The sequence below is a fragment of the Xiphias gladius genome, chromosome 9 (genome assembly GCF_016859285.1).
Source record: "Xiphias gladius isolate SHS-SW01 ecotype Sanya breed wild chromosome 9, ASM1685928v1, whole genome shotgun sequence".
In the NCBI taxonomy this organism is placed as follows: Eukaryota; Metazoa; Chordata; class Actinopteri; order Istiophoriformes; family Xiphiidae; genus Xiphias; species Xiphias gladius.
Window position 1 is genome coordinate 601,632 of NC_053408.1, and position 24,085 is coordinate 625,716.

Below are 24,085 nucleotides of genomic sequence, written 5' to 3' on the forward strand. Positions count from 1 at the left end.
CAAATCTTTAACTAAACCCGTCAATGGAAACAGTGAATATGAAGAGCCGCGGTGATGATGATGATGGTGATAAATGTCATCGTATTCGTTGTGTTACAGCGCCACCTGCAGGATGGACGAGGAACCGATACATCCACGTTTCTTTATTTGCAACCAGGGTACTGATACTATACATAAGTGTGTGTATGTGTATATAAATCCAGTACTATGAGATATATATTTCGTAACCTTTTGTAAGTTCAGAATGCTTTTTTTTCTTCTTTTTCTATATTTTTTTGTTTCTGTCCTGGCAGAAAGAAACGGTCTCCAGCAAGGAGCTGAGTTTCAAACAAGAGGAGTCTTTCCAGCTCCGACCTGAATATCTGGAGAGCGAAACCTGAACGGTTGCGATGATACAATGATGTTACGATGGTTCAAGGAAGTCTAAATAAAGAATAAAGCTGTGGTTGAGTGTGAATACTCTAAACCCGCTGTTTGCTCTTCGGCCCAACACTGCAGGGGGCGGGAGTGAGTCCAAACTCGGTAGAGGAAGCCAACCCTCACCGGCACCACCGAAGAACGGACCCGGGAAGTGCCGCTGCCTGACGCGACCAGAGGAGGTGAGAGTCTGTCACGTTTTGCCCGATAAACCGGGAGTCTCTGTGGCCTTCTTTCCGCGATTTTAACGGAGCTGTCGGAGCTCCGCGGGGTGATCACGCCGGTCATATCTGTCAGTTTTACCGACGAGGAGCCGCTCCGCCACGGCCAGAGAGCCCAGAAGGTCAAGCTAATGCTAAAGTTAGCCGCTAGCCCGCACAGTACTTTCGGTTGTATAATGCAGATACCGGAAGGTCCCAAACTGTGGTCCGAGGACCTGCAGGGGGTCCAGGAGAGGCTCCGGGAGTCTCCAGGGAAAAATAAAGAGTAGTCCCGCGACTTGTATCAGCGACAGACCCGGTGTGTGCGTAAATCAGTCACTGAAACGTACCTGTCGCCAGACTCCGTTAAAAAATGCGGCGATTCACCATTTCATCGTTTCTCGGTAGAAACACAAAGTTGTGAGAGCGTCAGAAAAGATCCACCAGAAGCTGCTTTTTGATCGGAAATCTTAAAAATGAAGAGTAGGTTTCACGTATCAGCGACAGTCCAACAGCTCTTAGTGTAGGAGGTAGAGTCTCGCCAGGCTCCATTTAAAGATCAGACAATTCAGAGTTTCTTCGCTTCTCGATAGAAACTCAGAGATGCCAGAGCATGGCTGAGGATAAGAAACTACTCAAGGAGCTGCTGTTCGGTCCGGTTTGAGTCCAGGCTGAATCAGTGACAGTCCGGGTCATCGAGGGAAGGTGTTGCCAAACTCCATCCTGTTGTGTAGGACTGAAACTAACATGTATTTGAATTATATTCATTTACCTCGTTTAATATTAAAATTTCTTTAGACAACACTTTCTCAGAAACAAGTTTATGAGTTGCTTTAGTGTTTAAATGTCTGAAATACAGAGTAATCATCTTCTTCATTTTCCTGACTGCACAGTTTCTTCAGTCTGACTTAAACAATGTAATTGATTCTTTTGTCTGACGGCGTGTTTTAGTGCTGATGAAGTGACTTTATAAAAACTCGTTGTTGTTTCTGTGTTGTTGTCTGCAGCTCCGTGTGTATATCCTGTCCTCGCTTTCCCTGACGATGGTGTTGAGGGAGGTCCCAGCCGAAAACATCGCCCGTCCTCTGGGCAGGAACGAAGTCATCGGCCTCCTCTTCCGCCTGACCATATTCGGAGCTGTCACCTACTTCACCATCAAGTGGATGGTGGATGCCATCGACCCCACCAGGAAGCAGAAGGTGGAGGCTCAGAAACAGGTGAGACGGGTGGGGGGAGTCTCCGGTCGTGCTGTGCAGGTGACCTCTGAACTCTGTCATTCAGTCACAGTATTTCCTACACGGCCTCAGACTTTTTGACACCAGAGAATCTAATTTACCGCCAGTTTCACAGTCACAGCGATGAAAGAATGACGCGAAACAAAGAACAGCACCAAGATTATTTCCTCAGTCATGAATTTACTGACGTTTCCGCCACATTTCTGTCAGTAGTTCCCAGCTGAATATGTCAAGAATTTCTTATCATTTAATTGATCGGTTAACGTGACCCGGACCCATGTATGGATCACTCAACGGGCCTACAGAGCACAGGTCCGGGGGCCTGAGGACCCGAGGGGTCCGGGGGGTCAGGGGGCCCCTGGTCCAGAGCCTCTGTATGAAGGGACTGTTAATATTTGTTGTTTGGAAGTCAGAGATCTCAGAAGACTCAAAACCATCACCACAAACGACTGCTTCAGTCTGGGGGTCCAGTATAGGAGGATGGGGGGCCTTTCACTGTTCGACACCCAGGGGCCCATTGACTCATAATCCGTCCGAGCCTGGACCCAGAGGCAGAAAACTGATGGATGGATCAATCAACTAAAATCAAATAGTTAATTTGTTAATTGACGTTTTTGCTACATTCGAATATTCATTGTCAGTGGATGAGATTCTGAACAACCAAAGTTACAACTAATGTTACTGTGTAGGACGGACGAGAAGAAATGTTTGAGACTTTGTACATGAAGTCTTTTTAAAACCTTCTAAGGCTTTTCAGACCTGCCGCTGTCACCTGGCAGCAGACTTTATCTTCAGAGAAGTTGTTGTGATCTCTCAGATGTCTGGTGTCTGTCCAGAGTAAAAAAGTATTGGTAGTTTCAGTATAAACCAGGACTGAACAATATGCAAAAAAAAAAAAAAACGTATTGCCATTATTTTGACAGATGTTGCGATGAGTCACGATTATAGTGGGATGGTGATTTTTTCATTTCATTTTTCACCGAAGAAAAAACATAAAAATGATGATGTGAATTTTTTTTTTTCTGGGGTCTGCATGTTGCCTAACATCTGGAGAGTATGATTTGTCTCTGCAGCACCACAGTGCCTCGTTTACGAAGGTGCGTTGTGACACATTTGACCTTCATCAAAGAAAAATGGCTCCAGGTCACATCAGACGATTAGTTATATTACAGGGAATTATTTTTTTATCCACAGCTGAGAAAATGAGAAAACTGTGAGATGGATGTCAGTTAATTCATTCAACATTCTCTGACTGTGAAAAAGAGGAAGAACTACATTCTGTGTGGAAGTGAAGAGGTCTGAAAAAGTCCTGAATTTAATTTGGTGAACTCTTCCACACAGTCCACCCAGACCTCGGTCCTGCTGACCGCTGGTTCGTGAACCAGTGGGAAGCCAGGAACTTTCGATCGTTTCATCCAGTCTTCCTCAGCGGACGGAGTTTGCTCAGTTGTTAAAAATTTCCATCCGCTGATGAAGATCCTGTCATTTGTTTGAAAGCTCTAGAACAGCCACTTTTTTTTGGTCAACATCTTACGTTGATTTTCCGTCTTTCAGGCCGAGAAGTTGATGCGTCAGATCGGTGTTAAAAACGTGAAGCTTTCAGAGTACGAGATGAGCATCGCAGCTCACCTGGTCGACCCGCTGAGCATGCAGGTAACTTTCCTTTACAAATTCATATTTGTATCACAGAGTGATTCGCAGACAAGAGTATGGACGTACGAGAGACGATGGTTACCTATATAATGTATATTCAGACAAAAGGTACTTCACAAATGTTATTTTTCTTGGGGGGTTCTTCTTTTCCTCCTTTTAAAATACATTGATACGTCTATTTTTTGATGAACATATAATTGGTCTTAAAAAGTAATTCTCCTTCTGTAAATGCTATGGCCCATGACAGTCGTGTAAAAATCAATATAAATGTTTGTAGAAATGTCTTGAAGGGAAGTTACAGCCTAACTTTCAGAGCTGTGGAGCAAGAAAAGTGTATTAAATTACATTAAATGTATATTACATTTGCAAATAGGGCTGCAACTAGCAATATTTTCATCAATGATTAATCTCCCGATGATTTTCTTCATTGATCGATTCGTTTTTTTTGGGTCTATAAAATGTGACGTCTTTTAATGTCTTGCTCTGTTGGACCAACAGTCCAAACCTCCAAAATATTCAGTTTACAATTACAGTGGGAAGAAAAAGTCAGTGAACCATTTGGAATGACGTAGTTTTCTGTGTTGATTGTTCATGAAATGTGATCTGAGCTTCCTTTTAGCTTCCTTTCATAAATGTAGACAAACACAATGTGCTGAAGCTAATAAAACACAATTATAATCCTTCATATCCTTATTGAACACAGCCATTAAACATTCACAGTGCTGGTAAAGAAAGTCAGTGAACCTTGGATTAAATAACTGGTGGAACCTCCTCCAGCTCTTCAGTATCTGTGGATCCGACCTGCACAGCGTTCAGGAGGAACCCTGGACCGTTCTTCCTACAGAGCTGCTTCAGATCAGACACGTTCTCAGGACGTCTGGTATCTGAGCTCATTCCTGAGCATCTCTGTTGGGTTAAGGTCTGGGTTCTGACTGGACCACTCCAGGAGGTGGATTTTCTTTGTTTGAAGTGGTTCTGTAGTGGATTTATTTCCATGTTCAGAGTCTGTCTCCTGCTGCGTCACCCGACTTCTCCTGTTCTTCAGCTGGTGACAGTCTCCCTGACGTCATGCCGTCAGACACCTTGATAGACCTGGGAACTCATCGTCCCCTGGGTGGTGGTGATCCATCCAGGACCGGAGGCAGCAAAGTCCCGAACCATGACGCCCCCTCCGCCGTACTTCACCTCTGGGAGGATGTTTTTGTGTCGGCGCAGAGCTGTTTTTACTCCAGACGTAGCGCTGCCTGTTCTTTGACCAAACAGTTCAGCCTTAGTTCCATCAGCCCACAGAACATTTCCTCAGTGCTGCTGTGGAGAGTCAAGCTGCTCCTTGACAAACTTCAGGTGCAGTGGTGTTTTGTTTTGTTTTTTTGTGAGAGCAGCAGCTTCCTCCACGATGTCCTGCCATGGACTCCATGATCAGTGTATGGTGACTAATGAACAGAGATGTTAACCAGCGGCAGTGATTCCTTTAAGCCTTCGGCTGTTGCTCTGGGGACGGTTTTCTTTTTTTTTTTTTACCTCGCTGATCATTCTGGTTTGTGTCTCTGGAGTCGTCTCAGCTGGACGTCCACGTCCAGGGAGAGAAGCCCCAGAACTGAACCTTCTCCATCTCTAGACAGTTTGTCAGACTGTGGACTGATCAGTATCTAAAAACTCTTCATCCTGAGTCACATCAGCAGCTTCTTGTGAATGTCAAACTCAAAATGTTGGAGTGTTTTTTTATAAGTCACGGTAGCTGTGACCCAGACCTCCAGTCTGGTTTCACTGACTGGACTCCAGGTTTGATAAATCCTGACTCCAGTTAGCTTCGGTTTCATCGGCCGAGGGGTTCACGTACTTTTCCAACCTACACTGTGAATGTTTGGACGATGTTTTCAACATGGACGAGAACAACACGATGATTTACGCGTTATTGGTTGAAACAGATTGTGTTGGTTAATAATTGTAAATTAGATGAAGATCTGACCAGATTTTAAGACACATTTATACAGAAATGCAGGTGATTCCAAAGGTTTCACCTACTTTTTCTTGCCACTGTGTATAAAACAGAGAAAAAGAGAAAATGTTAACATTGGAGGAACTGATTAATCGATCAGTTGATCAACAGAAAATTAACAGGCAACTGTCTTAATAATCTAATAATCATTTGTCATTTTTCAAGCAAAAATATTAAACATTTCCTTGTTTATGCTTCTCCATTGTGAGGATTTGCTGCTTCTGGGACAGTGATCTGAATATCTTTAAACTGTTGGTCGGACTAAACAAGAAATTTAAAGAGAGGCAACAGGCATTTTCCACCATTTTCTAACACTTTATAGACCAAACGATTAATTGATTAATCTGCTGATTATTTTCTCGATTAATCAATAATGAAAACAATGGTTGTCAGGCCTCTGTTTTTAACCCTTTTCGTGCATCATACCTAACAGTTTGTGGATTAAACTATTAGTCGTTAAAATGTGCTAATATAAAAAATAAACCTCTGACTGTGTGCAGATCACCTGGAGGGACATTGCAGGTCTGGATGAGGTGATCACAGAGTTAAAGGAGACGGTGATCTTACCTGTTCAGAAGAGACACCTGTTCCAGGGATCCAGGCTGCTGCAGCCTCCTAAAGGTCAGAAACACAGAGACGTCAATGGACCTGATTCATCAGTTTAATGAGCGAACGTGTTGAGGTGGTTTATACAGAGTTAGATCACGATAAGAACGCAGGAAATATGATGAGGGGGTAAATAAAGCAGGGAAAGAGAGAGTTAACGAGGGGGTAACGAAGAAGAAAGAGATGAGGACAGGAGGGAAGAAAGGAAAAGATAAGCAGCAAGGGAATAAGGAGGAAGGGAAGATACAAAAGAAGGAAGGACAGAAAAATGGAGGAAAGGACAAAAGAACCAGTGAAGGAGGAAGAAAAGAAAAAATGGAATGAAGTGAAGGAAGAAAGGAAAAAAGGGGAGGAATGAAGGATGGACGGAAAGAAGAAAGGGGGGAAAAAAGACGCAAAGGCAGGAAGGATGGATGGAGTGAAAGAGAGTAAGAAGGAAAAAAGGTGAGGAAGTGAGGGAAGGAAGGACAGAAACAAACAAGGAAGGAAGGAAGGAAAAAATCAGGGAAGGAAGGAAGGGAACAGGGAACATGACAGTGTACAGTATCCAGTCCAGGCCATAATACCCATCCTGTCGTCACGGTAACAGGCGTGTTGCTGTACGGGCCCCCTGGCTGCGGAAAAACGCTGATCGCTAAGGCGACGGCCAAGGAGGCGGGGTTTCGTTTCATCAACCTGCAGCCGAGCACATTGACGGACAAATGGTACGGAGAGTCCCAGAAACTGGCTGCCGCCGTGTTCTCATTGGCTGTTAAACTGCAGCCGTCGATCATCTTCATCGACGAGATAGGTGAGGTATTGAGACACACACACGCACACACACAGAGACCCGTCGTCAAAGTGGGGGCTGACAGCGTCCAATGTTTGTGGGGGGCGGGGCTACACTCAGGGTCACTGATTGGTCCTTGATCACCTTTGGTGGAAATCACTGCACGGTTAAGTCCAGGTGATAACGGGGCTGAACACTTACCTGAGTTGTTGGTTATGCAGCTAAAATCAGAAAGGTGCCTGAGGTCCTGCGAGTCTGTTCCGGACCAGGTACCAGGTACGGTATTCTATCGGACCCCGAGCTTCACCTGGAATAAAACTTTAATTATAAATAACAGCGGCAGCCGAGGATTTTGATCTCAGGAGCAAGTCACTCCACTAACTGCCACTAAGACCAGCTGGCGTCTACCTGCATTGACATAAATGAGGTGGACAGAATAATAGAAACACCTGTCAGTTGAACACAACGCAGGTCAACAGCAGCACAAACTCCACGTCACGGAGGAGGACTTACTGCAGGACAGTTGGATCAGACCGACCCAGTTTTAGTGAGGGCTGTTTAATAAACTGACAACAGAGTGAGCGTAACATTCGTCTATACATGGATTCATATCCGTAGAGACACACCCCCCAAAAAAACACTGAATTGGAAGAACAAATAATAGAAGGAAGAAAAATAATAATAAATTAAAATACTTACTGGATGTATGTTAATGAGGAGGTGTGGCCTGAGTGGCGTCAGGTGTGCGGTTCAGTCAGTGTGGTGACGTGTGTGTCTCGTCAGACTCGTTCCTGAGGAGTCGCTCCAGCTCGGACCACGAAGCCACAGCCATGATGAAGGCTCAGTTCATGAGTCTGTGGGACGGACTGGACACCGACCACCACTGCCAGGTACAAACATATTCACGCACCAGTCCGCTGGGTTTGGTTTGATGTCCCTGAGATTTAGCTCGTGCTGCTCGCAGCTCAGAGACATGACTTGTAGTCATTTTCCTTTTGTTAATGAACCTTTTTTAACCAAAATCTTGAAGTCCCATTGAGGTTGGAGGCCTCGTCCTGCCTGAGACGGCGGCGTAAAAATTTGCCGACAAAAAAAAGAAGAAAATTACGCAAACACGACTTAAAAAACAAACAGTTATCGACATTGTAGAATGTGCCAAAAGTAGAGCGATCATTCCTTTGGAAGCTCAGCATTGATCTGAGTATTTTGACCACTTATCACTGGGTAAGAGGCTGTACTGCTTAAACAGCATCAACGCTGAAGAGGGACATGAAAGAGAGTCAGTATCTGATCATTTAATAATGTCGCATGTTGTAATTATGAGTGTCTGTCTGTGTCAGGTGATCATAATGGGAGCCACCAACCGTCCTCAGGATCTGGACTCTGCTATTCTGAGGAGGATGCCCACCAGGTTCCACATCAACCAGCCTGTACGATTTATTTACAGTGTTAATATCTGATTCAGACAACATTACTGACCCCGATCCAGATCTGGGGACCACAAAAAAACAACCACAAATCCTGCTTGTTTCTTTTCCTGCAGAGTATGAGGCAGAGAGAGCAGATCCTCAAACTCATCCTGGAGAACGAGAGTGTGAGTTCCCTGCGGGTTCAGAAAAGTCCATTCACACAAGGACTGTGATTTTTATCTTTTATGATCGACGATCAGTTCTCAGATCACAAAGAGATTGTTTTCTGACGACTGTATCCTCATATTGTTTGTAGCCATTCGGACATCCAGTGAGGAGAGAGACACACACTGTACATTTACATTTTAATGTAAATGCTTTTATCTTCTCCAGGTTATTTTTATTTCTGCTTCTGCCGTGATACAACATACATACGAGTTGGTAGAATTTTATTGACTATCAAAATAGTACTATTGTGGCCTCAAACGTACAAATGAACAAATATCGGAAAACTCAAAATGCTCAAAAGCGTTGGATAAAGTTAGAGGCCCAGACGCAGGTTCACCGAGGCAACGTAACACCTGACCTGCTCCCGCTACAGAACAGACGGTCAGATTGTCACTGACCTGGACGTTGTACTGCTTCTGCTCACACCAGATCAGACGCTGATTGATCGCTTTATTGGAATCTGACTTTCTCTGTCTCTGCAGGTGGACTCCTCGGTTGACCTCGTCGACATCGCAAAGGAAACGGACGGTTTCTCAGGAAGTGACCTCAGAGAGATGTGTCGCGACGCCGCGCTGCTGTGCGTCCGGGACTTCGTCCACACTCAGAATGACAGGTACCTGACCGTTTACCCGTCTTTAGCGATTTAACGATGAAAGATAACAGCATCACTCCCACCAAGCGCCATGACGTAAATCACTGCATCTCAAACACGGTGAATTATGGACAGTCGGTCTTCATGCAGCCCCGTGTATAATCATCTCTGATAAGCAAAACCCTTGATAGTGGTGAAAAGACTGATAGAGAACCCCCGGTATAAACCTGTACAGGGAACTCTATTATTCAGGGTTTGTACAGTCGTAAAACAAAAGCCTGGAAAAGTCATGGAATTTGAACCATGGGTTTTCCAGGCAAGGCGTGCTCCAACATAAAACAACACATCGTCAGCAAACGGTGAAGTTTTGCGTTCTCTTACTAACCACTTCGCCCTTTATATTCCAGTTCTCTCTCACTACTTTTGCCAAACCATTTATGTGAAGTGTAAGAAGCTATGAAAGGTCTCTTTACCTGTCTCTGTCTGTCTCAGTTCATCCGAGGACTTCATTCGTCCGATCCATCAGTCCGACCTTCAGAAGGCGATCAGTAAGATGAAGAAATCTAAATCGGCGGGCGGACATAGCGCCCTGCTACACGCCGCTCTGGACTGAATACAGACACACACACACACACACACACACAGATCACATGATGACCTCAGCCCAGCCTGCAGTCGCAGGTTCGATTCCCGACCCGTTCACAAGCTCAGTGTGTACATACTGACCTGCTGTCTCTACCTGTGTTTAAATATGTTCAACGTGTGCCACTGCTTTTTGTTTTCGTTGTTTTTTATTTAAATCTGCTGATCATGCTGCTGATGATCCTCTGACTATCAGACACAAGAGAGAAAAATATGTCAAAGAAACTCTGGTTCGAGAACCATCGTATGATCCAGAAATTAAAGACACTTCATTTCTGTAAAATCATAAAGATGCAGCGTCACGAAGCTCGAGTCACAGATTTCGAGGCGACAGAATTCATCGTTACACATCCTCTTGTGCTTTACTGCTGGTTTCCACTGTCAATAAACTCACAGTAGATCAGTAAAGTTTCTTTTAAAAATTAAATGAAACACACGAGTCTCCTCGTCCTTGAACCAGGCTACAGGGCAGTGGTTCCCAACCTTTCTGGGTTGTGAGCACCTTAAATGGGGCTATGTCTACTTGCAAACCCCCATCACTGGTGGAATGTGTCTGCCTATTTTGTGTTATTCCGTATTTTCCTTGTAGTGTCTTTTTTTCCCACCCATTGAAGACGTAAATGTTCGCAGATATACAGTTTAAGCTGGAGACACAACACGGAGCAAAAGGCTCATTAACCTGTTCTAGTTTGAATAATCCCTGCTTGTGACGTTTAGCTGGGAGTGGATTTCAAAGTAAAAGGTGGTTGCTATTCGGTATTTTTCTTCTTGCCATCAAATCTCACGTTTAGACTCAAACCAACAGTCGGTCCGTCTCTCAGCACCTTCCCTCCTCTGCCTGTGGCTCTCGGCTCGGTCATTTCCCTCAAACAGCCGCTCACTCTAGTTTTTTATCAAACAGACGGGAGGAAACTGTGCATTTGCTGGGGACTATTTCCAGCGGCGGATTGATCCACATTTGGTGCTGTAGTGAGCATGTGGGGCAGCTGGACGGTGTGTGTGTGTGACTTGAGTCTAAATAAACTACAGTGTGTGTGTTCATGGTGATGAAGGAACATGTGTGGCTCACTGATGTGGTTTAAGAGTTTCTGGAAACAGCGTAGCTCTGTGGCTCAGAGGAACCAGACACATCACAGGACTTGGTAACAGACTGAACGTGGGGTTTGTTGACAAGAAAAAAAAACGGAAGATCAGTTAAATACAGATCATTACAGGTAAAATATTCGATTCTTCTTCCCCAGCGTTTTAACGGTAGTCAGGCGTGTTCATCGTCTCTCTACGATTCTGTACTGGTCATCACTTTGTTTCACCTCGTTCACCCGAGTTTGGTCTGAGGAACGGCTCCGAATACTACAGTACCCATGAGCCTTGACCAGCCGTTGCTATGGAGACGCCCCAGTCCACGGGTGTATCGTCAACAGAACGAAACTCTGCGCCACAGCTCCTGAACTGACCTAAAGTCAAAAAGTGAATCGGTTGAAATTTGTATGTTTTTTCCCCACTGACTTCCACAACGGTCGGCCCGTAACTGGCTGAGAGACGCTCTAATATCGCCGTCAAACTTTTATTGTGAAAACCCCCCCTCAGACTGTCACGTGAAGAAGCTCAGCGAACCTGCTGAGAGCTGAACTTGCATAAAAATTGTGTTTTTGTGAAGAGAAGTTGCAGGTTTTTCTCATTCACTTCAGTAGTCAGCCTGATCGCAGCAGCCCCTGGTGGTCGTTAGAGGAACTGCAGCGAGACGGTGACTGGTTCACGGCTTCAGTGGAAACGTCTGATCAAAATACACAAAACACATGAATCGATAAGATTAAATATCAGTAAAATTATTAAGCAGGTTAAGGATGCGATAGGATGTGTACAAGTCTGTAATTTTCTAATAATTTCATAGGGAATTTCCTGGAAAGAGACAAAATTTAATTGAATATTTACTATGTTTAAATGAAGAAATTCTTATCATGTTACCAAAATAGTGCCAAATTACGAAGCCCTGAAACGGATAAAAATGCAGTTAAATGTTGTAACATCTTAACTTATCTGAGTAACTCTGTTCATCAAATGATTATTATTATAAACTAAAATTTGCAGGTTGTAATTTATTTTACCAGCTGGCTGGAGGTTAAAGGAAAAACGTCAAGCTTTGTTCTGATTATTTAACAAACATCATTACGTATTATTTTAAGCTAAATTTCTCGTGTTGCTCGATAACTTTGATAACCTTTTACTACACTTTGTTAGTTTTAGGGCTTCGCAACAAATTATAGATATTTCCAGGAAATTATTGGGAAATAATGGAACTGTAAAATGGGCAACACTTAATTTTATGAGTCGGTAATTTCATAACTTCCTGGAAATAATTCTGTGATTCGGTTTTTCATTATATCGGAAAGAAAATCATTATTTAGTATTTATTGGAATTGTTTATTTTGTTATAGTTTATTCAACTGTATTTATTATTCAGTGCATTGTGATAACACTCACATACACACAGTTTCTGCATGTTCAGCGAACTACTGGTCTATACATCAGCTATGAATTGGAATTCCCATTTGAACACTTATTACCTATAATTAGTTCTTGTCAGGAAATGACTGACCCACGAACCTGTCACGGTTCTCAAACGTTGACACTGTAAAATAAAAACGGAAACTTCAGTTTGAAGCAGAAAGAAAATCTGAACTCTCTGAAACGGAGCTGAACATGTTGGAAACTGCGTGAAGGCGACTTTTTCATCATTTTCATGAAGTGTAGTTTATTTTTAATAATATCACTTTTTTTTAAAACTGTGATTCTGATGTTTGAATGTGGAGTCTAAAGAACTCAACTGTGGTTTTTATTTTGTGATGCACAGTAAAGCTTCACTGCAGAAAATAGAAACGAGAGTGGGGCTTCAACTAGGAATTATTTCCTCCATTGATGAAAAGCTTGGTTCATAAAATGTCTGAAAACGTCCAAGGTGACGTTTCCAACCAACAGTTTGAAACCCAAAGAGATTCACTTTCCAATAATAAAACACAGAAAAAAAGCTGAACTCAAAGGTTTTTCATTTTCTGTCTGACTGACTAATCAGTTTTTCCACCAACGGTTTCATCTGTACATCACAACGTCAGTTTTGGTAAATGAACAAAGCTCCGGAGAGAAAGAGCTTGAGCACAGGGTGATTTTTTTTTTTAATAGTGTAGTTATTGCCTGTTATGATGTAATAAACTTGTCAAAACACACGCTTTTCCTGTTATATTTAATTAAAAGGGAAAATCCAAGATTTTTAGCGTTGGTCATAATCTGTGAGACAATTAGTAATAATATTAAACGTACATATTATTCATGTTTAGCAGCCTGACATTCTACTTCTACAATTTTCCTAAAAAATGTGACTCATTTTCCTACTTTTTCTTATAAACTGATGATTATGATTTTAATATTAACTTTATCTCAAACTACTTTTTCAAAATATTTAGAATATGTTCTGAAAATGTCAGATGTTTTGTCTCTCGCTGAACCAAACGCTCATCAACGTAGCAAATAACTAGTAATATTAATAAAACTTTTATAAGAACGTCAGTTGGCTTCGTTCTGCCGCGTCCATGAGGAGTGAATGCGATGAATTTCGTTTTTTTCTGAAGATTTCATGCATGTTGATGATGGAAATTTTAAAAATATATATATAGAAGAATATAAAAGGTGTTGTATCCTATTTTTAGATTTTGTTTTCTTAGATTCTTTTCTTTACAGGATGAAAGTTACAGAAATGCTGTAAAGTTCACTTTCTACTTGACAAAGTCAAACTGTTTCAACCATGAAAACCGTTTATTAAAGCTTTTTAATTAGAAACATTTGGCATCTTTCAGGAATAATTCCACAGGAAATAAAAACAAAATACAGAGTTTTAACATAAACAACCTCCAAAAGTAAGGTTTTTCATAAAAGGCTGAGCCGTCATTTCAAACTTAAAACTTATTTAGCCACAAAGACGTCTGAAACACAAAAAATTATTTACCCTGAAGACAAAACAAATCTGTTTCAAACGCTGCAGAACGTCCCGCAGACTAACCAGAGCTTTTATTGTGAAAATCCTCCCTCAGACTGACAGCAGAAGAAGCTCAGGGAATCTGCTGAGAGCCGAAGACGAGTAGAATCAACAAACCGAAATTAGTAGAAAATCAAACGCACCACGTGATCATAAAAATCAGAATAAATAAACAATAAAAACAAAGCTTCATGATCCTGAAGAGAATCGTGTGGAATGAATCCTGTAGTGTCACAAATAAACGGCAGTCGACTCCTGATTTAAGGTAAACTGCTGTAAACCAGAGTCAAAGATTAAAGGGTCAGTTCACCAAAACCAAACAGAAAAAAGTTTGGGAACCGACTGATTCAGATTCTTCTCTAGAGTCAAGTTTGAACCAAATTTCCACGAAATCATCAAAGTAAAACATGAGTGAAGTCTAGTTTCCCTCCACTGCTGCTGTGGGAATGTGAGCAGATTAACAGCAGGTGGAGCCGATTCTCCAGTCGCTGCCGTTGAACCACCAAAGAAGAAGAGGACGCGGTGAGACGAGGTGGTTAAAAGAGCTGCAGTCGAAGCTCAGACGATGGAGAACCACGTGGAGAACGTGATGGAAACCTGACGTTTCTGCTGGTTCCATGTGTTAATGTGAGGAAGGTTCCAGTCTCCTCACGGCTCCTCACAGATCTGATGGTTTCCTGTCTTCACGCTTCACGGACGTCAGAGTTTATTCGCTCGGTCCGTTTCATCCACAGCTGCTGTTCCACCTCAAACAAACGGAAAACCTTGGTTCCACGCAGGTTTTTCAATCCAAAAATGAAAAATGTTCATAAAAACAGGAGGATGGAAACAGACCTGGTGCGAGTTTCCGTGTCAGTTGGACTGAAATGAATCAAACTCTTTTCAGAAGGAGGATGTTTCTCCACCACATGCTTTTAAAACCCAGCACTGACACACGGTTACAAACAAACCAGTGTCACTGGGAAGAAAAGCCACAACGAAATAAAAACAGAAGAAAAATGAACTCGATTAAACTGTAACATGATGAGTGGAGTTTTAATCATTCAATTATTTCACAGTGCGTTTGCCTGTATTTTTATCCCATAATATCTCATTTACGAATTTAAGATCAAACACTTCCGGGCTCCGTGTTAAGACCAGATTTTAACCTGTCAAGATGTGAAACTAGTCCTCAAGTGAAGTTCAGAGAACAGACGATGGACTGAACTGGTTTCAGAACTAAAATATCTTGGTTTGGTTTGAGATCCACTGTTAAAATTTAGGAAACGTGAGCAAGGCAGCAAAAGCAAACCTACACTCATCGGTTTTCATTGACTGTTTTAATGACTACGGTCTTTTCACACCGAAGTTACGGTGTCACACGCAGCTCCTCTCACGGTGAAATGTCACCGAGCTGTGAAACTTCTGCGCGGGAAGCCGAGGAGATCGCTCCACGTGCTCACACGGCTTCTGACGGGAGGGAAAGCTAACTGACGGGATTCAGTCACGGAGTGGGACGCCATCGGGGTCACGTTCCTCGGGGCTTCGTCGGTCGGTTCGGTTCAATATTCAGGAACCGCCGATCTCCGTTTTGATCCGGTAAACACTGAGGTCAGAGCGAGTCCGAACCTACCGACAGCTCAATGAAAAAATCCAAACGACTCTTTTCGAGTCTAAAGACAAAAGTTGCAGGGAACCGATTCCAGTGTTCACGGATCAATACACCGATTAAGGCCGCGGTGGAAGGACTCAGGTCTTTATGCCTGAACCGGATTCTGTGGTGGACTGGTTTTCACTGGATCGGAGTACCTGTTTCCTCTCATCTCTCAGAGTTCGGTGTTTGGTCCCCGGCCTCTGGTCCTCCCCTCGCACTCCCTGTGGAAGTCGCAGCCATCCAGCAGGTGGCGGTACGTGGCCCGGACGTCCCGGTACAGGGGGGCGTCCTCCGCCTCCAGTCCCGGGAATCGAGCCGGAGACTCGTTGATGAGAAGCTGCAGCCGGGGGCCCCGCTGGCAGTCGTACAGGACGAAGAGCAGGTTGGCGGCGTAGGGTACGATCCGGCTGGTCCGGAAACTTCTACCTGTAAAACGCAAGTCGTGGCTCAGCACATTTGAACCCTGGTGAAATGACAGGATCTGGTCTGGAATAGACACGGACATGCAACAGGACAAAGACAGAAACAAAGACAAAGGCCTCCCCAGGGGGGCGCCACCGAGCCGAAGGGGGGAGGAGGCAAAGATATCAGAAATAGGCTCCTTCTAACTGCAGAGCTTCATTCAGAGTCTCCCTGTGACCCAGGGACAGTTGTCTGAACGTCCACGGCTACGCTGAGAACAGGAGCTGATCACAGCTGGTTCGGCAGCTTTTAACGGGACGGTTTGACTGAATGTGGACAGATCCAGGCTGAAAACCCAGCGCTCAAAGAGAATATCGACACTGACCTGTAGCTTTATCACAACACACCGTCTGATGAACTTTTACAGGCTCTTGTTCTCCGATGGCTTTCATTTTTTCTGTCGTCGTATCGGTTTTTTCCCAAACAGGCGACGGGCAACTGCAGTATACGATGGTGTCGACGTGTTTCCATCAGATCAGCGGAAACATGTTTGACATCAGATTCCAAATGAATCGAACTCGGAGGATGTAAAGAGTCATTTCTGTGACATTCAGAGAAAAACCTAATCGCCATTTGACGGCCGCTCCTTTCCCGATGACTGTGTATGTGATAAATGCTTTTGGGTCGGTGTGCGTCACGCGATGAACGGCGAAGCTGCAGTACCGAGAGCGGCCACTACGCCAACGTCACCTCACAGCCCAGCGCTGCCCCGAGGGGGGGGGGTGATAATTACACACCGAGGGGCGCCTGCAGCGGCCATGTAGGACGAGACATTACGAACCCACGGGTGTGACCTCGCATCACGTCCCTGCTCCGATTGGACATCGGGACAGAGGCGGGGCTTCCTACCGTGCTGCGAGCGGTAGTTGTCGGCACTGGGCGGAGTCCGGTCCTTGTAGAGTCCCAGCAGGGAGAGGAGGGGGAGGAGCGTCTCGGCGTGACCCACCAGGATGGAGGCCGGTTCAGGGGACGCCTCAGTGGACCTGATGGACGCAAGACTTACTGAAGTCAGTTAAAAACACATTTCTGTTTTCCCTGAATGATGTGATTTATCAGAAGTCCAACGTTCATAAAGCTCCTCTAAAAACCTCAATTAAACACCGAACAGCTGAGACGAACAAAAGTTAGTGAGGATGGCAACAAGCTTTCATTCACATTTTATCTTGACAATTATCTGGAAACTAAGGAGCCCGACGAAGGTCAGCCGAGAAAAAAAAAAAAAAGAGCCACGTGTAAATCTGTACTCTCCGTTTACGAATCCATGCGAGAGCTCGGTTTTTAGGCGGATTTGGGAACAGATTTACAGGTCAAGTGGGGAAAAAGCATTTTTCTCCACGATCTGAAGGAAATCTTTGTTGTACGTCACTTATTGTTATTATTTTTAGTCCCTGACTGTGTTTCATTAGCTGGATTTATAACGGTAACTCGAAGCGACGTGTCCGACCTGCGGGGACGTCCGGCTTTGTCGAGCGTCCTGAAGACATGATGGAAGAGAGGACAGCTGGACAGACTGCTGATCACGTGGCCGTGAGAACGCTTCCAGTACTGCTTCAGGTCCGACTTGTACTCCAACACCTGCAGAGAGAAACGGCAGGTCAAATATGCAAAGATCAGCTCTGATACACACAAACCGTAGGAAACCGTAGTAACGCTTTACGTTACCCCCCAGATTTACCCTGAAAATGAACATGCTCGTGAAATCAAACCCGGTTTTTGAAACTATTTGTGGTCAACGTCTTTTCTTAGCCACTCAATGTATTTACATTCAGTGAGTTTCTCTCTATATAGCAGTAACACTGTGATCCAGCGTTAGCCAAAACTCCATCTGAACAGCTGGTCACGTGGCTGAAGTCGACGTCAGTGGATGGGTTGTGAATACGTCGGGGAGTAACAGCCGTTAATCGGTCCTCAGAAGCGCTGCGGGAGGATTTTCTGTCGACTGACGAACGGGTCCATCGGTCACGCGTCTCGGCCCCACGACAGTGGAGAACGATGAGGGTGCGTACGTTGCGTGTCGTTGTGCGTTCGTACCTTGGCGTCGTTCTCATCGAACAGGAAACACCACGGAGAGTGAAGAGATTTGATGGAGAGCTCGTAGGAACACAGGAAGAACGCTGCTTCAACCAGGTCTACAGGAGACACAGAGGGACAAACGTCGTTAACTGCCTGCGTTTGTGGAGGTTCATCACCAACACCGTTCTTCTTCCTTTAGGGTTCTATACAAAGTCACCGCAGAAGACTACCACCGTCGTTTCAAAGAGAACGGGGGAAATTTTGGAGGCTCGTGAATAAATACTCCACTGGAGGCTTATGGCGAATATTAGGAGAAAACCTGAGATTTCAAAAACAAAGGCAAATTACTTTGAGAAGGACGTCAACGGTTTGAGTGAAAACGTATTTCGAGAGAAAAATGTGAAATATCAAGAGTGAAGCTGAAAATTTACGAGACCAGTCGTAACATTTTGAGGATAACGTGGACAATTTAGAAGAAAACGATTTCTAGAACAACCTTGAAAACAACGGGAACAAAGTCGTAACTTTTCAGTATTAAATGCTGTTTTCTGGTTCCATCAGTCTGGTCACACAAGACGTTAGTAACGTTTATGTCTCTGGGAACCAGACATTCTCTTACAGATTATTTCACCATGTTTAACTCCTTCATGTAAACATTTTAATTGTGATAATTACACTAAAATTCCTCATCTAAAATCATCTTCCGCCGATACTGGTGCACACGACAGAATTATAAGCTCTGTGATTGGATGTTTCTTGCTGAAGTGCACCTTGGGAGTTGTAGTTAACGTCTGTGGCTGGTACCTTTGGTTAGAATATGGGTGAGGTCAGGGGCTATGAAATGCATTACGTCAAAGAGTGTAGAAGAACGTGTTAGTGTGTGTGTGTGTGTGTGTGTGTGTGTGTGTGTGTGTGTGCGTGCGTCTGACCCGGTGTGAGGCGGTGCTGAGGAAGGCCCAGTCTCTCGGCCATCCTCCTCCTCACTCCCTCCATCTCCTCCCCGTGCTTGAACTTCTCCACCTCCAGCAGCGCCGTGCGGTTGTTCTCCACGCCCTCCACGTAACCACGGCAACGCTCGAAGAAACGCATCAGCTCGTCGTCCACCTCGTGGCTGTACTCGACCTCTGCAGAGAGACGTCAAACGCGTCCATTAACTCCTGAGTCACTGAGGTTCATACATTTCCCATGATGCCGCTGAACAGCCTCCAGAGAAGGGGGAGGAGAAACTTGTTCCTCTGAGCTGTGACGTGTGGGCGGAGAGTGCGGCTGCTACTAACGATTACCTTCATTATCGACTAATCTGGTGATTATCTTTTTGATTAATCGATTATTCTGTCGATAAAATGTCAGAAAATTGTGGAAGTTCTTGTCGTAACTTCCCAAGGCGACATCTTAAAATGTCCTCTTGTCCAACCAAGAGCCCAGAACCCAAAGAAATTTTGTTTACGTCGTGTAAGACAAAGAAAAATCAGCAAACCCAGGAATTTGAGAGGCTGGAATCAGCAAACGTTTGTCCGGTTCGTAAGGAGAGACAGAAAAACAAACTAAGGGACAAGCAGCATCAGAGACAATCACAGACGTCCCTAAACAGGTTCTTCGTCAGTTGCCAATGAATGTTTCTGTCGACTGAGGAACCGTTGCAGCTCTAAAATGCTCAGAAAACGACGGCCGTCGAAAACACCACGTGCTGCCAAAACGCCTCTGACCTGCCTAAACCTGGACTCTTCAAGACCTCTACAAGACCTCTGAAGGTCCCTGTCGTATCTGGCACCAAGAACAGATCCTTTAAGTCCTGTAAGTTGTGAGGTGGAGCCGATGTGGATCAGACTTGTTGTTCCAGCACATCCCACAGATGCTGAATCAGACTGAGATCTGGGGAATTTGGGTTCCAGGGCAAGACCTTGAACTCTGTCATGTTCAGTGTGGCAGGGAGCAGTATCCTGCTGAAAGAGGCCAGTGCCATGAAGGGGTGTAGTACCTGGTCTGCAACAGTGTTTAAGTAGGCGGCATCCAAGCGGATGCCTGGACCAGGGTCTCCCTGCAGAACCGGGTCCAGAGCATCACAATCCCTCCACCGCCTGGTCTCCTCCGCGAGGACAGAGTTTATCGTATGTACGTAGAAAAGCATTGGCTTATGAAAACAGGCCATTCTGTAGGCGATGTCTTAAGGAGGACAGTTGATGGACACAATGCCACAAACATAAAGGCGATATCTGATTAGTCATGTTAGAACTCTTTCCGTTGTGTAAAGAGATGGATACGGAAACAACATGTACAACAATTTCTTACACTACACCCGTACTGGGTCATGTCAGCTGGATAAGATAGAACAAAACCTTCAGAACGAGCTACAGGTGAGAGGGTGCCGGGTTTCTTCCTGTTTAGGACGCGGTCTCTCGCGACTGTGGAAGAAAGGAGGGACCGACCTATCCACCAACCAAGGGAGCGCTAAGCCTAAGCCACGGCGCCCCCCCAACGTTCTGGACCAATCGGATGGATGCACATTCCCATTGAAAACCCTGTGTAACGCTAAGACAGACACTCTTTCCTAGGAAGCTGGCTACAGCGAACTGCTTGCAGACTGTGGTTTTCTGAATAGAAAAGGTCCAGGTACATGTTCAACTTTGATTCTCTGGTTTGTAATAAATTGTTAAACTGAGAATAACTCATGGACTCTCTTCCCAAATCAACGATCGCGCTGACACACACCCTCACACATCCATGAGCCTTGGTCGCCCAGCACCCCGTCTTCAGTTCGTGGTCTGACCCTCCTCTGACCACTGTCAGCAGGTCCTCACCACCTCCGGGACCGGGAGCCTCCCACCAGCCTCGGTGTCTCAGAGATGCTCCGACCCAGTCCTCTGGTCTTAACGATCTGGTCCTTGTCAAAGTGGTTCAGGTCTTTGCACCTGCACGCTTCTCCCGCATGCAGCGTTTGGACTACGAGAAGCGACCGTTCACTTGCTGTCTGATAAATGTGTCGCCGTTATTCACGTTATCCGTGATTGGTCATAAAGAAACGGTTAATGATACAACAGCAGCAGCGGAGAACAACGTGAGCAGAGCATCGTTTTGCTTCCGCTTCAGTGACACGTTGCAGGTGAACCACACCTCTACCCCGCTGCTGGAGCCTGAAAACTTCAGTGGTCTCCCAGATCGCACGCAGAGTCTGATCGCTTCAAGGTCGCTAAAGAATCTGCCGGTTGCTGCGGGTCTCACCGTGGTCTCCCCGGTGCTGCTGCAGACCCTCCTGAAACGCCTCCACGCTGCTCACACAGCGATGCTTCGAGCTGGTCAGGAAACTGATCCTCCTCCTCCGGATGTTCTCCTCCGACAGCAGAGACGGAAACAAGGCCGCCAGTCGCCTCGCCAGTTGACGGAGGTCATCCCTGCCCTTCATCACCAGCTGACCTGAGGAGGAAAATAATAATAAACAAATACATTTAATGACACAAAAATAAACTGTACGGGGCACGCATTCACGTTTCCGGGAATACTCCATCGGATGAACCAGAGTATTTTCAGATGGGTCAGAGGTTTTATAGAAATATGTTTGAAAATATTCCAACAGTTCAACAGGAATAGTTTCCGGAACATTATTTATGTTTAACTGGAACATTTTTGTAGATATTTTCAGAATTACAGACATTTCCTTGAATTCTTTTCAGAAATATCGCAGTGATGACACAAGAATATTTTCAGTTACACTTTAGCAGCTTAATGGGAATATTATCAGAAATGCTGCGGCAACTTAACAGGAGAGAAATGTTTCAGCAAATTAACCAGTATCTTTTCCGGAACATTTAAACAGCATCACAGACATATTTCCAGAAACGTTCCAGCTGTTTCACAGGATTATTTGTAGATATTTTCCAGGAACATTGCCATAATTTTCCTGGCATATTTTTCAGCAACATAGCAGCGATTTTACAGGTTTAACAGAAACGGTCTCTCACCGTCCATGTCCTCGGTGTACCACATCTCCCAGCGGCTCTGAATGTCCCGCAGCCAGTCCTCGGAGCCCGCGGAGCCTCTGGAAGATTCTCTCCGGACCAGCTCGCTCAGTTTCTGGATCCTGCGGATGTTCTTGACGGTCGGGTACCGGCTGCCGTGCCTGATGACGGCGGTCAGGTGGACCGGGGAGCAGCGCTCGGTGGGCGGAAGTTTTAAGACGGACGCATTGACGGAGGAGACGTCCCGCAGCAGGTGCGGGTTCACCTCTTCGTACCTGGTCTTGGTCCCGAAGAAAGAAGCGATGTGCGGGATGTCCGGGGCCGAGAGAGAGGAGCAAGGCAGGCGGCTCAGCAGCAGGCTGAGAGCCGCCACCAGCAAACTGTTTGCGGGCAGTAAAACGGAGAACATGTCGGCGGGGACCGGAGGAAGAATTAGCGGACTCGAACTCCTCCGCCGTTGCCTTTGTTTGCCTTTGTTTGCCTTGTTGACGTTCCGGGTTCAGCTGACCTTTGACGTCTCTGTCGCCCCGCCCCTCGACGGCCGGCCAATGACTTTCCAGGAGTTTTTCTTTCCTTAAACGACGATTTGTCTTAAAACTGAGTCAAACTTAAAATAAAAAAACAAATAAATCCGGAATATTGACACGGGTTACGTGCGTTCACCGGTCATGAGATCGCTAGAAAACGGTTTGACTTCGTGTAGCTTCAAAAACCAGAAACACTCAAATTCAGCTTCCGTTTAATGTGATCAAAATAAAAGCCAAAAAAGTATTCCCGTTCTTCACTTTCACAATAAAAGAATCCTTGACCGACACTTTAAGTCACCATTACACAAGTTTTTTAAATATCTTTATTTTCAGAAACACTTAATAACCCAAGCCTGTGAGTTACAGTGTAATTTCACTGTATGAGCCGGGTCCCAGTGAAACACTGACTGGTTCCTCCTGGTTTGAGTGGGAGAAAACCAGACTGTGGAGAAACACGGGAATCTCTGAGAATTTCTGTAGACACTGGGCACCTGCAAGCCAAACCCAAGTTCGGACAAAATGGCGTCAAGACGACGTTGTCTGGTTAAAGAGTGAGAAGGGCAGAGCAGCCACACATCATATTCCTGCCCACAGGGAGAAGAGAAGTCTGTCGCGCGTTGGCTGCTGCTCAGGCAGCTCATTGCCAATAGTGCAGCGATACCCATGCTTTTCATTAATAAACCTGGGGTGTATTATTATGAAGGGGAGAGCCACGTGTCACTTTAGCATGATGTAGATGTTGGGTTAATAAGCCCCCGCACTCCTCCTCATCCCTTCTTCATTGTTCTCCCCCTCTCGTTTTTTTTTTGTAATGTGATTAAACACATCAGTGGCGTCACACTCTGCGGAGACAATGGAGTAAAGACGCTGATTCTATTCTGTTTTCCTTTTGACGTTTGTTTCTTGATTCGATTCCTCTGGACGCTAGTATCGATGCTCACGACAGGACCTGGTGGTGGTTGTAACGATGCTTCAGGGATCGCTCCACCCACCGCTACTGCAGGGTAATAACTGAAGGCGACTTAGACGAGTGCATCTACGTTTCTATCAACTGCGATTCTCCGGTCTGGACTGTGGTGCTGGACAGTAAATGGAGGCCGTTTACAGGGACTTTAGAGAGGAACCTGACGCTATCCCCAATGGAAACGACGTCCTTGGACATCGCCGTCATGTTCAGAGAAGAGTTTTCAACTTCTGACTTTCAGCCTCTCAGAGCAGCAAAAGCAGCTCATTAAAGAGACTTTAAACAGACTTGTAAGGACATAATCTCATAACTTTCACCTCCAGAGAAACCAAAATGTGTTGGTGTCTAACTGTTGCTGCTGAGGAAGTGATTTCAGGTCCGTCCATCATGAGAGATTCCAGACAGAAAGACACAGGAGACAAAGTGAAGACATCTGGTCGCTCAAGCTTTCTACTCCGCTTCTCATTTATTGTCACCGCAAAGCAGATAATGATTCACATCAGGGTTCAAACCTCCACCAAAGACGTTGAAGCCGAGTAGGTCCTGAGACCCACTGGTCCAATCACTTCTTCACACCAACAGCTGTTTGTCACACGACTTTACACCCAGCGGCCGCTCACACACACACACACACAGTGAAACTCTTCAGTGAAACTTTATCTAAGCTGGAAACGTTTATGTGAAGTATTGACTCGTTCGATTATGTGAAATGACGCGACAGGTGAGAGAAAAGAGAGAAAGAGATCAGCATCCGAT

At 45.1% G+C, this 24,085-nt stretch overlaps 2 protein-coding genes across 3 annotated transcripts; one reads left to right on the forward strand and one right to left on the reverse strand.

Annotated features, from left to right (window-relative positions):
• Nucleotides 1-488: 488 nt before the first annotated feature.
• On the forward strand, nucleotides 489-10,158 carry atad1b (ATPase family AAA domain containing 1b). 2 transcript variants are annotated; one of them, XM_040135303.1, is made up of 10 exons: nucleotides 489-599; nucleotides 1,625-1,834; nucleotides 3,407-3,505; nucleotides 6,005-6,125; nucleotides 6,700-6,900; nucleotides 7,663-7,769; nucleotides 8,220-8,309; nucleotides 8,423-8,473; nucleotides 8,999-9,129; nucleotides 9,601-10,158. In XM_040135303.1, exons 2-10 carry the CDS (start codon nucleotides 1,661-1,663, stop codon nucleotides 9,719-9,721), a joined length of 1,095 nt encoding a protein of 364 aa, XP_039991237.1. In that variant the 5' UTR covers nucleotides 489-599; nucleotides 1,625-1,660; the 3' UTR covers nucleotides 9,722-10,158. The 2 variants fall into 2 exon arrangements, with proteins under 2 accessions (XP_039991237.1, XP_039991238.1); XM_040135304.1 differs by lacking the exon at nucleotides 489-599 and adding an exon at nucleotides 624-760.
• A 4,179-nt stretch (nucleotides 10,159-14,337) lies between these two features.
• On the reverse strand, nucleotides 14,338-22,535 carry minpp1b (multiple inositol-polyphosphate phosphatase 1b). Its single transcript, XM_040135675.1, has 7 exons — nucleotides 21,842-22,535; nucleotides 21,105-21,296; nucleotides 18,815-19,009; nucleotides 17,904-18,001; nucleotides 17,317-17,447; nucleotides 16,722-16,855; nucleotides 14,338-15,836 (listed from the first exon to the last, which is right to left on the reverse strand). Exons 1-7 carry the CDS (start codon nucleotides 22,245-22,247, stop codon nucleotides 15,583-15,585), a joined length of 1,410 nt encoding a protein of 469 aa, XP_039991609.1. The 5' UTR covers nucleotides 22,248-22,535; the 3' UTR covers nucleotides 14,338-15,582.
• Nucleotides 22,536-24,085: the final 1,550 nt, after the last annotated feature.

Bases quoted from the DNA above. Each gene is read 5' to 3' on its own strand.
- atad1b (XM_040135303.1), top strand. From the start codon at position 1,661: ATGGTGTTGAGGGAGGTCCCAGCCGAAAACATCGCCCGTCCTCTGGGC. The intron at 7,770-8,219 runs GTACAAACATAT...TGTCTGTGTCAG, and splicing joins ACACCGACCACCACTGCCAG to GTGATCATAATGGGAGCCAC. The intron at 8,474-8,998 runs GTGAGTTCCCTG...CTGTCTCTGCAG, and splicing joins TCATCCTGGAGAACGAGAGT to GTGGACTCCTCGGTTGACCT.
- minpp1b (XM_040135675.1), bottom strand. From the start codon at position 22,247: ATGTTCTCCGTTTTACTGCCCGCAAACAGTTTGCTGGTGGCGGCTCTC. The intron at 21,297-21,841 runs GTGAGAGACCGT...TTTCCTCCTCAG, and splicing joins GTACACCGAGGACATGGACG to GTCAGCTGGTGATGAAGGGC. The intron at 17,448-17,903 runs GTACGAACGCAC...TTCTCTCTGCAG, and splicing joins TCGATGAGAACGACGCCAAG to GTGTTGGAGTACAAGTCGGA.